The sequence below is a fragment of the Rhinatrema bivittatum genome, chromosome 10 (genome assembly GCF_901001135.1).
Source record: "Rhinatrema bivittatum chromosome 10, aRhiBiv1.1, whole genome shotgun sequence".
Taxonomy (NCBI): Eukaryota; Metazoa; Chordata; class Amphibia; order Gymnophiona; family Rhinatrematidae; genus Rhinatrema; species Rhinatrema bivittatum.
Window position 1 is genome coordinate 66,138,115 of NC_042624.1, and position 15,178 is coordinate 66,153,292.

General features: G+C 46.6%; 1 protein-coding gene across 1 annotated transcript; it reads left to right on the forward strand.

Moving 5' to 3' along the window:
- The first annotated feature begins 2,349 nt into the window (after positions 1-2,349).
- LOC115100397 (nmrA-like family domain-containing protein 1) lies at positions 2,350-14,767 on the forward strand. The gene is made up of 7 exons (XM_029618844.1): positions 2,350-2,474; positions 2,914-3,122; positions 3,386-3,548; positions 4,425-4,691; positions 10,048-10,303; positions 10,605-10,798; positions 13,480-14,767. The coding sequence occupies exons 4-7, from the start codon at positions 4,428-4,430 to the stop codon at positions 13,675-13,677; spliced, it is 912 nt and encodes a 303-aa protein (XP_029474704.1). The 5' UTR covers positions 2,350-2,474; positions 2,914-3,122; positions 3,386-3,548; positions 4,425-4,427; the 3' UTR covers positions 13,678-14,767.
- The last annotated feature ends 411 nt before the right edge of the window (positions 14,768-15,178 follow it).

Here is a 15,178-nt window from a genome sequence, read left to right on the forward strand (position 1 = left end):
TCCTCTGGGTACAGCATTTCGAGTTACAATGTTTCTAAATTGACATCCCTTATCCAACTTACAACACTTGTTTTGACTTTGACACCCAAGCCTCACGTTGATGTGTTGATGACCATGAGGCCTGGCGAGGTGACGTCAGGGACTTCCTCACCTCAAAGCAGCGTCAGTGTTTAACCAGTCCTAGCTGCATGTAGATATCTGAGGGGAGGTTTTCTCCTGGGCCCTTTGCAGTGGAATGTGAAACGGCAGAACTGACCCCAAATACTGCCGATGATGTGGGATCACTTTGTACTACACCAGCATATATGCGAACAGTTTGCACTCAGCCATACAATGTGCACACATCGCAGGGGGGAAACTCCCCTCAAAGGGAGACCCATGAGAAGGCTGAGGAGGATGCTCTATACCCTCATTCAGTGGTATTACAGTGAGAGAAACTGCAGGAGGAATTAAACCGAATAACCAGAAATTGTCCAAATCCTCCTTCCTCAAAAGAGAGCTGACTGTTGGGTTCGGCAGCCCGTGAGTTGCCCCATCAGACCTCTGCATTCACCCCCGGTCCTGCGACGCAAGCGCCCCGTTTCCCAGTCCGGGGATTGATGTTCGGCGTGCTGCGCAGCCACGCAAGCCAGGGCCAGTGTGGTGCGCGGCTCCTCAGGTCAGGGAGTCCCTTGTGCGGGCCACCCTCGGCTCTCTCTGCCCTTCCCCCCATTCGGCACGTGTGCAGGACAGCCTAGCCTCTTAAAGGGCCACCAGCAGGGGGATGGGACCTGAAGTCCATCGCCCTTACTGATGACCTCATCAAGTCTGGGACTATTTAAGGCCAGGCCCTGCCTTCAATCAGGGCCTTGGCAACAGGTCCTACTCTCTGAGTGTGTGTTGCTGCCTGTTCTCCATCCGTGGTCCCTCTGCTCTTGGCTCCTTGCCCCTTGGATGGTCTTCTCAGTTCCGACTTTGGATTGGCCTCCTGGTTCCTCCTTTTCTGCTGCCCGTCCTGACCTTTGGCTTGCTCCTGGCTTCTCCAAGTCTGCTGCCTGCCCTGACCCTTTGGCCTGGTTCCGTGTCCTGCCTGCTCTCTGCCTGCCCTGATTTCGAGACTGCCCACGATACTTCTGTCTTCAGCCTGCCTCGACACGGACTTCCTGACGCTTATCTGCTGGTTCGCCCTGCACCAGGAGACCCCCCCCCCCACCTAATTCCTGTCGGCCCCGGCACCCAAGGGCTCAACCTGAGGGGAACGGGGTTGGTATAGGTTAAGCTCCTGTTGGGTCTCCTGGACCTGAACCACCTCCCGGCTACGAGGCCCCCTGGGGGTCAACCTCGGGGGTGTTACCAACATCTGTGCCGGCCCAGGTGTCCACAGAGCTAACACTGACAAGGCTAAATGTGTCCACATTCCAATTAATCAGAATTGGCAAAGGTGTATACTAGTGGTTACAGCAATAGACTAAGAGTCCACTTGTAACATGCTGCCGACCCCGGGCTGCTACACCAAGGTTGACATCCTATACCTTGCAGCCCTAGGCCCAGCATAGTGCCGTGACCTCTGCGACAATGCCCCGGCGTGATTCCTGGCGTCTTGCTTCAGGGCTACATCCTGTAGCCTAGACTGAGGGCAGAGAGCACTCACTGGTTTTATAGGCCCAGGACTTCCTGTGATGCAGACTAATTACATCACTACTAATCTAAACTAAAAGGAGGCACAATTCCTTGGTAAGTGCCTGAGCAATAGGTTCTGATCGTTGGTCCAGTCTATAACACTAAATGGAACCAAATCCTTGGGCAAGTCACTTAACTCCCATTGCCTCAGGTAGCCACCTAGACTGTAAGTTCTTTGGGGAAGGGACTTATACCTGAATTCTAATAATGCTGTGCTTCGAGCATCCTTTGCAAAGGTAGGCTAAAAATCTCTACATTCATATTAACTAATCACACACACACACACAAAATCACAACTTATCCAGGCCCAGTCCAGAAGCACCAGCAGCAGAACTGCTCTCTATTTTTGTCTTTGACCCTTTAGAAAAGTCGCAGCCTTAGATTTCACTGGAATCGTCCAGCTTCCCCATGCAGCTTGGACTCACAGTTCTTTAGAAAGGTTTGGTTGGCCTGAGGCAACAGCATCCTCTGGGGAAACCACTTTACTTCTCCTTTTAGTAGAAAGTGGAGGGGGTGGGGGGAGTGGATTTCATCTTCTTCATCAAGAGATTGACACAAACTTCTGTCTGCTCTGAGTTTCCACCATCAGCAGGAGCCCAAGAGACTCAGGAGGGTGGGGGCCCACGCCGAAGAGTGTGCTAGGATTTCTTTGCAACAGTCGGGGGGGGGGGGGGGGGGAGGTAAGAGGGTATGAAGTCATCTGACTTTGGTTGACGAAAGCAAGTATCAGCGAAGGTGACTGGTGACGAGACCGTGCAGCATGGAGAGTTGCGAAATAGACGTCAAACAGATTGGAAGGCAGGCAGGGACTGCGGGTGAGGGGCGTTCTGGGCTGTGGCCCTTCTTCGGGGTAGCAGGAGAGAGACAGAGTACTGGGGAAAGGACACTTGGAAAGCAACTGGTAGCCCTTGTTAACGTATTGTTCTGTGGCTAAGAGAAATGCCAACACTCAAGGAAGTCCTCACATCACTGGAGAATTTAACATTTTAAATGCAGCAATGTCTTAACGTCCCCCAAACCTCCCTCCCAAAAGAAACCAGGCTGATAAAGGGCTGTTTCACTTTCAGACAGGCAGTCAAAGCCTAGTTATGTAAGAAAGCGTCTGGGTGAACCTGATCATCTTAGTTCTTGCTGCTATGTTAGTTCATTTAGTACACTGCATTACTGTGCTGTTGAATTGTGTTTGATGGATATTTTATTGTTCCAAGATTGTATTTACCATCTATTGTTATTTATTCGGTACCTCATCTTCAGCTGCTTGGAAAGGCGAGAAATAAATGAAAATAAAGAAATAATTTGGATACCCAAAACCCTCCATGAGCTCCGATTACTAAGAGTCCTTTCCAGCAAACAGTCCCAGCTCAGGCAGGGTCGCTATAGCAACTCCTGGAAACACAGACGGCAAACCCAGTCGGGACCTGCAAAGGAGAAGGAACAAGATTGATGCCAGGAAAGTTGAAAATGTGAGTTATGAGAGGATCAAGCAGGAAAGGTGGCATGTGCTCACAGCTGTGTGCTTAGCCTATTAATCTGTAAACTTTCAGCCCACAACTCTTAACTCACTCCTTCTAGTTCCTGCTTCTATTCTTATTTCCCATGTATTCATCTTATTTTGATTCTCTTTTTATTTTTTCTCTTCAACTGTTTTACTTCCTCTGTGTTTACGTTCTTTGGAATGAGAGCTGGTGCTGAGAACCTTTTCTGTGTGTGGTTCTTTTTTTCACAGACTTTGGTGATCAGGGTCCACCACATGACCGGAACTTTCTTGGCAGGGCATTGCCTTCTGCAGCCCGCGGCTCGTGGGCCTCCTCTCAGGTGGTCTTAAGGCCAGCTTGGGAGAATCGACAGGTGCAGGCTCACTTGGGGTGGCTTTGCTGGGGAGATCAAGGGTAAGCCTTCTTTCCTCCAGTCATCACCTCACTATTTAATGTCCCCCCCCTTCCTCTGAGGTTACTTTTCCAACCGGTGAAGCTGTTTTTTGTGTGGTGGGAGCATGATTAGTGTACGGAAGTGGTGGTCCTGGAGAGAACTGGACCCTGTGCAGGCTGTGTGGTACCTTTTATTGGACCAAGAGAATGGAGATGTACAGGAGGCTGTGAGACTTTTTTGCCTCTGGGCAGGGGACCTGCATGGACTCAAAAGCTTCTGCACATCACCCTGAGTAACTTTTATAGGGGTCCAAGCTTGCAAAGAGTAAAATGTATATGGTGCCTACTTCTCTGAGGAGCAAGACAGAAACCCACCAAGGAAATAGCTGCGTACTGAGAAATATATTTCTGGGAATGCAGTGCAGGGGTGTGCAGAGCTGGGGACCTGGGACTATCGGGTGGGCGCCATGTGAGCCTGCTCAGAGACTGAGGAGCTTCAAATAATACTTATTTAACTTTGGATTAAAATAGAATGAGAAAGAAACGGCCATTTAAAGTAACTTGTTCATTCTAGCTGTGGATTACTTTTAAAAGATATTGATCAGTAATGCCACTTTGCAAGAAATTCCCAGCATGGGAAAACTGACAGCCTCCTGTTATGTCCAGCAAGAAACCATGTTTGTGGCAGCACCAGAGTCAGATCCCTTTCGTTTTGCTCAGACAGTGCACTGACCTGATAGAGAGGGGCGAGGTGAGGGACTAGCAGTGTATCGCAAGTGAGCGCACAGATAGCAAGGCAGCACTGCACTTCTTGGCACAGATACCAAAGTGGCTAGTGCTCAGAGGCTGCACTGCACTGCCACTGCTCCGAGTGTTACCTCTTTTCATGACCTGCAGGGGATGCTGACGACTGTCGTGGTGACTGGAGCAGACAGTGAGGAAGGGAGAAGTGTGGCCACAGCACTGCTCCATGATGGAGGATTCAAGGTGACAGCTGCCCTGAGAGACCTCGCTGGCCCTGCCGTCATCCAGCTGCAAACAGCTGGTGCAGATACCATCCTGCAGGATCCCAGGAACCTCTCCTGTGTGGAAACAGCTCTCAGTGTGGCCCAAAAGTGTGTGGTAATCACTACCACTGACTTCCATGATCCTGATCCCCTGAAGGTAAGGGACACTGTCCACGATAACAGATAGTAAGCAACAACCCTCACTGCTTTTTTTCTCTAGAAAGAAAAGGGCTGGTATTCAGGCGTGACAAAGGAGGAGTGTGTGGGTTGGTGGGGAAGGGGTGAGTGAGTGGGGAGGAGTGTGTATGGGGAGGGAGGAGAGGAGTGTTATAGGTGGTGGTCCCATACTCTTCCACTACCCAGGTTCTCTCTCCTGTCTTGCACTCTCTCTTCCTCTTTCCTAATCCACTCACCCATGCTCTTTTCCCTCCCCAGGCTCACACCCCAACTACTCCCCATATTCTCTCCTTTCACTCCTTCCCTTCCCTCACCCCCCCCCCCCATCCTTACCATGCAGGTCTGGATTTACACATAGGCCTACTAGGCCTATGCCTAGGATGGCAAAATTTGGGGGGAGATGGTGAAACATTTCCTGTCACCCCTCCCATGATGTCATGTGTATTTTACTCCAGTGTTTCTAAAATTCCTGGAGTATCCATAGTCAGTCGGGTTTTCAGGATATCTACAATGAATATGCATGGGATAGGTTTGCATACAATAGGGGCAGTGCAGGGGCAATTCTATAATGAGGCAGGGTGAAGCGGCTGCCTTAGACAGCGAGATTTTGAAGCAGCAAAATGTGTCCCTCAAAACCTTCCTGCTGCGGCTGCCTTTCCCTGCATTCAGGCCTACACCAGGACGCAGCTTCAGTGAAGGTGTCCAGGGAGCTCCCAACCCCTGTGAGCAGAAGAAAGACTCCTTGGCAGACCGGGGGCGTAACTCCAGCAAGATGCCCGCAGGGTTCCTAATTCCACTGGGCAGAAGAATCTGCGGTGTGTCAGTGAGGCCTCCCAGATGGCATAGCTTCAGTGACATTTCTGCAACGGCCAGAGGAAACTCGATGGAGCCTTCATGAACCCATCCTGTGGTGGCTGACCAAAGGCTCAGCGGAGCCACCATGCACTAGGAAGAGGCCCCAAACCACGGCATCCAAGAAGACCCCGCAGGACTGCTTGAAGAGGCCTACAAGAGGAGGAGACCAGGGGCATAAGAACATAAGAAATTGCCATGCTGGGTCAGACCAAGGGTCCATCAAGCCCAGCATCCTGTTTTCAACAGAGGCCAAACCAGGCCACAAGAACCTGGCAATTACCCAAACACTAAGAAGATCCCATGCTACTGATGCAATTAATAGCAGTGGCTATTCCCTAAGTAAAATTGATTAATAGCCATTAATGGACTTCTCCTCCAAGAACTTATCCAAACCTTTTTTGAACCCAGCTACACTAACTGCACTAACCACATCCTCTGGCAACAAATTCCAGAGCTTTATTGTGCGTTGAGTGAAAAAGAATTTTCTCCGATTAGTCTTAAATGTGCTACTTGCTAACTTCATGGAATGCCCCCTAGTTCTTCTATTATTCGAAAGTGTAAATAACCGAGTCACATCTTCTCATTCAAGACCTCTCATGATCTTAAAGACCTCTATCATATCCCCCCTCAGATTGGCCTATCGGGGCTTCGGGCATGCCCTGATGGGCTGGTCAGGCCAGTCACGTATCTGGTGTTTGATCGCAGCAGTCCCATACCTGTGGAGCTGCTGCGATCAATACTGGGCCCCGCAGCAGCTTTCCTGGCAGAGCGGGAGCCTCTTTGTTCACTTTTGTTGTGCCTTTTGGTTTTTCTTTTTATCCCATGGCTCCATGGATCTACCCTTTGGTTTTTTTTTTTGTTCCTCAGCTCCATGGATTGCCTTTTGGGGTTTTTTTTTTGTTCCCATGGCTCCATGGATCTGCCTTTTTTTTGTCCCATGGCTCCATGGGTCTGCCTTTTGTTTCTCCAGCCCCCACCATGGCTTCATTGGCCTGTCTTCCTGTAAGTGTGAGGGAGAGAGAGCCACTGAGTGACAGAGTGCCTTTATGTGTGAGGGAGAGCCACCGATTGTGAGCCTGTGAATTTGTGTCTGAGGGACAGACAGCTACTGAATGTGAGAGTGTGTATGTATTTGTGTGTGTGTGAGGGAGAGAGAACCACTGCAAGACAGGAGAAAGAACCATTGAGTGTAAGAGAGTGTCTGTATGTGTGAGGGAGAGAGAGCCATTGAATGTGTGTGTTAGGGAGAGAGAGCCACAGAATGAGAGAATGCCTGTGTGTGAGAGAGAAAGAGAGCCCACTGAGTATGAGAAAGTGCCTCTGTGTGTGTGTGTGTAGGACAGTGGCTGGAAATAAAAAGTTCCCAGGTATGGAGAATGGAAGATTTTTTAAATATCCTTATTAGTTTTAATTATTGGATGTTATTTGATGTGTCTGCTGTTTTGAAATATTTTATTGGTGTTTGATAATTTTTTTTTAATTTTAATATGTGTTTGTAATTATTGGATGTTGTTCTATTCATTAGATGTTTTGAAATATTCTTTTATTAGTATGGTTGATGTACTATATTTCTTGATTTTGTTGTTTGATGTTTTATGAGACATGGTATGTTTCTATTTTTCCATTATTGCACTGTATACAGAGTCTGGCTTGTTGCAGTTTCTAGTTCAGTTTTTGTGTTTCTGTTTCTATTTATACTTTATAGCTTATTGATCTATTTGGCGAAAGTCTATCTGTGTTCTGTATGTGTGACCAAGATGAGGTATTCTGCTAACATGTACAATAGTTTCTGTGTAGGGCTCTATAGCAGCCTGGCTTGTCCTGTTTTCCTAATAGGAGGTGTATTGGTGTTTTAAGACCTGGGGTACTATTTGCAGTGTTGCCTTTTCATAGATAGGCTGTTTGCATGCTGGCAGTTAATGCTGTTTTAGTATGGGGGGGTTTACTGTATTGTAATTGTAATTCAGAGGACCAAGCCCACATCCAATGTGCTTTACCTAATATCATATGGGTTCCAAGTGTATTTTTTGCAAGGTTTTCTGGTTGGTACCACAGCAGTGCATGTAAATATAATATTCATGTTGTAAGGGATATTTTTATCTCAGAAGACCGTAATTTGAATGCCATTTTTTCATGTAAAATCTCCCTTTTTGGATTGGGAAAGTGGATAATAAGACATTTAAAAAAAAAATGCGTAATTTGTAATTGTGTGTGGGGAGGAGGACTGGTGATGCAAAGTTGTAAGGGTTCACATAAAGCTCCTAATACCCTTGCACTGACCCTGAGAGAGTGGCATATGGTAGGGTTCCTGGGAGTGTGGCAGGTTCCCTAGAAATATTATCACTGACCCTTTATCTGCCATTCCTTTAGGAACCCTGAGCCCTGCTTTCCCCTGTTCCCCAGCATTTCAAATCCCTGATTGGGGGGGACTCCAAAGAAGACCCCTCCCCCAGCTCCCTCAGTAATGTGACCAGTTCGGCAGCAGTGGAAGGGGGGGGGGGGGGGGCGTTCCATCTCATTCCTTGCCTCAGGCAGCAGATTCTCTTGGGCCGCCCCAGGGCAGTGCCTCTCCATTTTGGATACTCTGAGAAAAAGAGATTGGCCGGGGCTAATGGAGGACCACCTTGAGAAACGCCGCTTTGCAGGGTGAGAGAACACTTTTTCACTTGGCCAAATTGCCCGGCTCTGGCTTTGGAGAAGGTGCAGAGGAGGCACCGTAAGTGCTTGCAGCCTGGGTGCCCCAACCTGGTTATGGAGTTATCAAAAGACTTCTTTTACAAAAGGGCAGAGTGTTAAAATGGCCTTGGAGAATGGTGATGAACGCATAGAGTAGTTAGCTAATGTAGGCAAGAAAAGGCTACCACGTCTCTAAGAAAGCTGGCTCAGGCAAAATGAAATATTCAGTTTCTTGATTTTTTTGTAGTAGATTCTTTGTCGGTGGTGATTTGATCAGTTCTTAACTACTTCTGCTGCACAGAGTGGGACATAGTCCTGGGTTCATTTGCTGATGCCATATCTTTGCAGCTCTTGTGTACAATAAAGCATGCCTCCTTTATGTTAGCTTAGTGTTTCCTACATAGAAAAAAGCCTGGCATGACATGAGCATGCACTAAGCAGGCTTCCTCCACACCTCTACCATGACTGCTGGCACCCCATGCTGTTCTGGTACAAAACCCACATGTTACTCTGAACTACTGCTGTCTGCTAATGCATTACACAGTCGCTGTAAAGTACCACCAGGGCATCTCAGTTCCTGACCATTGTCAGTTCACCTCTACACTAATTACTGCTCCCACACAGCTTCCCAGCATGCCTCAGCCCTGCTATCCCACACCCTCTACTATCCCAGCTCTGTGCTGCCAAACAGCTTCCCAGCATCCCTCAGTGCTGATATCCAACAACTTCTACTATCCCAGCTCTGTGCTGCCAGTTTACCTGCATTCCTCAGCCCTGATATCCCATACCCTCTACTATCCCAGCTCTGTGCTGCCAAACAGCTTCCCAGCATCCCTCAGTGCTGATATCCAACACCCTCTACTATCCCAGCTCTGTGCTGATATCCAACAACTTCTACTATCCCAGCTCTGTGCTGCCAAACAGCTTCCCAGCATCCCTCAGTGCTGATATCCAACTTCTACTATCCCAGCTCTGTGCTGCCAGTTTACCTGCATTCCTCAGTGCTGATATCCAACACCCTCTACAATCCCAGCTCTGTGCTGATATCCAACAACTTCTACTATCCCAGCTCTATGCTGCCAAACAGCTTCCCAGCATCCCTCAGTGCTGATATCCAACAACTTCTACTATCCCAGCTCTGTGCTGCCAGTTTACCTGCATTCCTCAGTGCTGATATCCAACACCCTCTACAATCCCAGCTCTGTGCTGATATCCAACAACTTCTACTATCCCAGCTCTGTGCTGCCAGTTTACCTGCATTCCTCAGTGCTGATATCCAACACCCTCTACAATCCCAGCTCTGTGCTGATATCCAACAACTTCTACTATCCCAGCTCTGTGCTGCCAAACAGCTTCCCAGCATTCCTCAGTGCTGATAACCAACACCCTCTACTATCCCAGCTCTGTGCGGCCAAACAGCTTCCCAGCATCCCTCAGTGCTGATATCCAGCACCCTCTACTGTTTCAGCTCTGTGTTCTTCCACAACTTTATTAATCTATGACCTGACCTGCAACTTCCCTTTTGCTAAATATTCCAATACCAGATAATGTGTCCCATTTACCCATCAACTTTCAATTGTAATTAATGGTTTAACAGTTATAAAATGTGGAAGAAGTGTCACCTTCCTAAAAACACTTCCAGCTAACTGAATGACCATGGCTGTATGTGAGCAGGAGAGAGCTGGTATGTACTGAAACTACAGTCAGGAATTTATCAGTCAGAATATAAATATGAAGCGACTACTCCACAAGGAGACACAGGCAGAGCAGGAGCTGATTGGAAATTTTGTGTTTTTATTTTTTAGAGTGAAATTCGGCAAGGGTACCAACTGGCAGACGCATGCAGAAAGCAAAATGTCAAGCAGGTGATATTCCTGGGCCAGCACCATGTGCACAGGAAATATGGCTTTCCAGCCAGACACATGGACGCCAAAGCTAGTATCAATGACTATATGGCCGAGATTGCACTGCCCAAGACAGAGATCATTCCTCCCTTTTATTTTGAGAATTTCCTCAGCACCTTCAAACCAATTGCTTCTGGCCATGACTTTTATAAATTAGGTAAGAAGGCATTAAAAAAAAAAAATTAAACCTTCCACACATTCCCAGGAAATATGACTGTTGATCAAATCATTGCTTTTTATAAGTATTGTGTGGCTGGTGTAAGACTGGAACACTTTGTAAGTAATTAGGGATTTAATAAGCTTCACTGATCCCCCGCAGTAGTCATCGCCCTCTATCCTCTCTGCTACATGGTCCCAGGCCTGAATTTCAGCTCATTAATATCACCTTTCCTGCTCCTGAACTGAGGGAGAGTTTGCTGGGCAATGCCCTCTGATGCTTTTCTCGCCTTCCCCTGCAGCTCTGCCAATGGGTGACACGGCCATGGATGGGATTAGCCTGGCACAAATCGGCCCAATAGTCGCCACTGTCCTGAGGAATCCACAGCGTTGGACTGGCAAAAGCTGTTGCCTTTCTGCCGACCGGCTGCATGTCCGCGACTACGCTGCAACTTTATCACAACTGCTGCATCCAAAACAGTTCCAGGATGCCAGGGTAAGGGCAACATTCCAGATTCAACTTTTTCAAAACGATTGGGGCTGCTCAACTCAGTACAAATGACCTTTTCCTTAGCCACAGTGAAGGAGTTTGTTCAATATTGGGGATGCTCACGCCCCCCACAGAGCTGGCACCTATGAATCCAACAGCTCCATGCAGGGAGGCATCAGATATCGCTGAGGGGCAGGAGCTTTGGAAAGGCAAGGGTCTCTCCACATACTGCTACTATTGTGAATGGTTTCTGTCGCACACGACACACACGCAGCACTGCACAGACACGCGTAAGAGACAACTGTGCAGGGGAGGCAGGCTGCCCCTGAGAAACAGCATGCAGAGGTGGCGAATTAACCCTAGGATGTGCTGTGCAGGGCATTAGATTTGCATTTGGGAAGGCTCACTTGGTAGATGCAGGGTGCCCTCTGGTGGAAAATGTATATAAAAATCAATGCTACACCTACTTGCAGTGGTGGGATCCCTCTGACAGCCCGTTACTGGTCCTGGAGAAAAGTCGATTCCGATGATTAATTGGATGAACATGAAAAATGTGTAAAGATGTTGTTTCACTGTGGATTTTCAAAACGACACAAGTCCCTTCATTTCTGAAAACTGGATCTATGAGGCCTAAAAAACAAAATCATGTACGTTGTCTAATTTTCATGTTGGAGCAATAAAAGGTATCAGAACCAGAAAAAAAAACCTATGGCAAAGCAGCAAGTCCCAAGTCTTGCCCTGCTTTTCAATTCTTGGCTTCTCTTTTCATTGTTTTCATCTTATGGTCCATCCTGAAGTCTCCCACGGCCAACAGTTATAGTCTTTTATTTTCCTCAAATGACCTTTTTTTTTTATTAATATTGTTAAGTGAGTTACAAAAGTCCATCAAGGCCCATCACACGTTCATATTGACATTGCATTGCAATCATCATCATGACATGCCTTGCCAGCCAGGAAGTTCAACGCGAGTTACAAAAGGAATGGCTGAACCATACAAAATAGTAATTCTAGCACAGGATGCACGTTATTATATAAACAAACATTGGAGTGGTAGCTTATAGTATTCAAATAACCTGTTGGCAACGTAACTGAATAGACAGTGTAATGCAGTCCAAATATAAATAATGCAAATACACTGTCGAGTATAAGTAGTGAAGCATAGTCCAAGTGTAAATAGTGCTTCAGAGTTTTTAGTAGAGTTTGTGTCACAAAATGCTGCTTCATAGATCCAGGATTTCACCCATTTTCTGAAGGAAGGGGTATCTGGGACAAGTCTGATGTGAGGTGGTAAGAAGTTGTAACACTTCCTCCAACAGTCTTGTAAATTCAGCTTCGGTCCATTCAGAAAATGCTCATATTGGGGGCAGTTTTGATTTACATGGGCAAAATGGTCCTGACATAAGACCATCCTTCCACGGCTAAAAGCAGGTGGTGTCTGTGTGTGTGTACGCGCGTCTGGGGGTTCCAGCAGGCGTGCTCGGTGCGGTGAAGGAGAGCAGCGCAGGTGCATTTCCTTTCCGTGTGCAGTTTCGCCTGCCGCCTGCACAAGGGGACCGATGCACTAAGACGCGCCCGATGTAGTCTTTAAATGAAGGGCTGAGTAAAACAAGGCTGTGCTAGGGGAGAATTGTGTGGCCTCGGTGCTCAAATGCATTAGGCATCCACAATTGCAACGGGCGCTCAATGCAAGCATCCGTTTTTATCCCGCTTCTGGCCAATTTTGCTGAGCTTGCTGAAAACTCCCATAGCTAAGCGCCACTTGCTATGGGCGACTACATTGTACATCCAGGAGAATTAAAAAAAAAAAAAAAAATCCAATATATATTTATTTTTCAACACCGCAAGCAGTAAATTTACGTGTCACCAAGATACTAAGTAGGAGGAACCACAGAAGACCGTATTTTAAAATTTCTCATAAGCCCTTGATTTGCTTTGACTTTACGTCACCTCCAGGGCTAGAGTTAAATTTGCCACATTAAAAAGTGTGCATTGGGCACCCAGCGATTTTATGCATCAGAGGGTAATAGCTAATAGCTTCGTCTACATGGAATTTAAATGTGATGGGCGCTATCGGCTACACATTTATTTGGGCACGTGTTTTGGACATGCTAATTTCCTTATTGCTTAAAGTGCTAGTCTAGCATAGCCAACCGTGCATAAACTTGTGTGCTAGGCTGGGTGCACTTTATTGCATCGCCCCCAAAGAGCAGATGTAGAGTACGCGAATGCTTTAACATGCGGTCACTACAATTGCTCATTTTCAGAGGAAGCACATGGGTTGTTCTCTTTGATCATTTGCATAGAGCATGCACCATTCAGTTTGCAGCACCACCACAAGCTGATTGAATATTGTCCCCGTTATTGTTATGGGACATGGCAGAGTTCAAGCTAAAGGAGTACAAGGAGAGGAACATGGGAAAGGGTCCCAAATCTGCAGGGTCAGTTTGACTACTGAGCAACACAGTAACATGACTGCAGATAAGGACCATTGACACCTCCCTATCCCACCAGCCACTGCCTACATCACTCTGTCTTGTTATCACCCTGCCTTGCTCTCATACAAAACTATAAAGATGTCTCAGTTTTAGGTAACCCCAAAAGATTCATAGTGTTTGTACTTCTAGCCTTGAGCTTTGAGTTCCTGAATGCAGTGGAAAACCAAACTCTCATCTTGTGTCTCTGAGCAGATCTCTCTCCGGAGCTTTCTAGAACTGTATAGAGGACCCGGAGCTCAGGATTTGGGGAACATGTTTGAGTTCTGGAAGAAGGGCAGCCAGCGGATGAGTGGGGCCATGACCTCTGAACTCTGTCCAGGACTGCAGACTTTTCATATGTGGGTTTCTGAGAACAAGGAGCGCCTCAGAAGAGCCCTGGAACACTCCTAGAGGACTGGCTGTCACAGTTCATGTTATAGGGGTTTCTCTCTGTCCTTGAGAGTCTGCATAAGAAACAAGTGCAGACCCATAGCTCCTGAACATGTTCTCATACCTTGTCTCACTTGCTCTAGGTGAGAGTATGTTAGTTCCTACCAGTAGCACTGCTAAAATATTCCATCAGGATGATGAAGCTGCACCCAGGAAACACACATAGCCAAATCAGGAATGTGAAATCTGGAAATATATTATTTCATGTGATTTAAAAGGAAAATAACAGGTGTCTAGCCTAATTTAATTATTTGTGCTTTTCAACTCATGTCAAAAAATGTGCTTAAGAGCTGGTTGGCTATCTTGAGGCACGGGCATGTAACTCCATGCAAATTCACTGATCAGATCCAGACTAGGAGGGAAATCAGAACATAGGCCTGGCATCTACCTTATTGATAATCACCTGAACTTGATAAAGGTAAGAGCATTTTCAATAGGGTAGCCTTGAAAAGGGCTAGAAAATCTTACAGAAGTTTTGTTTCACATCCTCCCTAGTTTAGTTTACACAGGGGATATAAGACAATTACAGCTGCAACATCTGAAATAATGTTAGCACACCAATATTAGCTCTCACTGTCATTTTTCTGCTTCTGTATGCCTAAAGTATATGCAACATATTGTGACTTATTAAGCATTTCCAAAAGTTAAAAAAAATGAAGGGTGAGAACTCCATCGTTCTGTTCAGAGTGCATTGGATTCTCGCATACGGAGGATCCCTCAGACTCGGCTACAGCTGTGCTGTTTATTACACTTTGGTTTTAAGTTGTGCATTTCTGGAATATATTGGATTAGTTATGTGTTGTGAGCAGACCTGAATAACTTAAATTACAGTTCTTTTCCAGGAGCATTTTTTTAATGCTATATTCAATAACAAGACATTTTAAAAGAGCCATCAGTGTATCTTTTCTCTTTTTTTTAAATCTCTCTCATGTTTCTGGCAAAGCAAAATGCGGTTGATGTTTCCCAAAGTGCCTGATTTTGGTTTATGCTAATGCTGTGTCTGAATAAATGATGGTGTTACTGGACTGTTTATAATCATGAGGCTGCATTAGCACCATGCTGATACACCCACTTTATGACCACAAGCTTCATCCTGACCACAGTGATTAGTGTTCTCAGCATCCAAGGGCAAACCTGGTTTCACTATTCAATTTGTTGGACCAGGAGAGCTTCACTCTACTCTGATGCTTTAAGATCAGTTAAAACAGGGTGACAGGTAAGCAGCATGCTGTTCTTAAGATTGCTGAAGTACTTTAGCCTATGCATGGAAAGAGCTGTGGACGTAAATAGGGAAAGACTCAAGTTCACAAGTTCAGATTACCTTTCATAGGAGCCTGGGTCTTCTAAGTTTTATGGGACCTCTCCAGGGCTGCTGACAGATAGTTGTAGGGTCCCTGCTAATGTCTCTGGTCCACAGTTTGTCTCTCCCTCCAATCCCTGGCTCCTCCATCACTCCCAATCC

Bases quoted from the DNA above. Each gene is read 5' to 3' on its own strand.
- LOC115100397 (XM_029618844.1), top strand. From the start codon at position 4,428: ATGCTGACGACTGTCGTGGTGACTGGAGCAGACAGTGAGGAAGGGAGA. The intron at 4,692-10,047 runs GTAAGGGACACT...TTTATTTTTTAG, and splicing joins ATGATCCTGATCCCCTGAAG to AGTGAAATTCGGCAAGGGTA. The intron at 10,304-10,604 runs GTAAGAAGGCAT...CTTCCCCTGCAG, and splicing joins CCATGACTTTTATAAATTAG to CTCTGCCAATGGGTGACACG.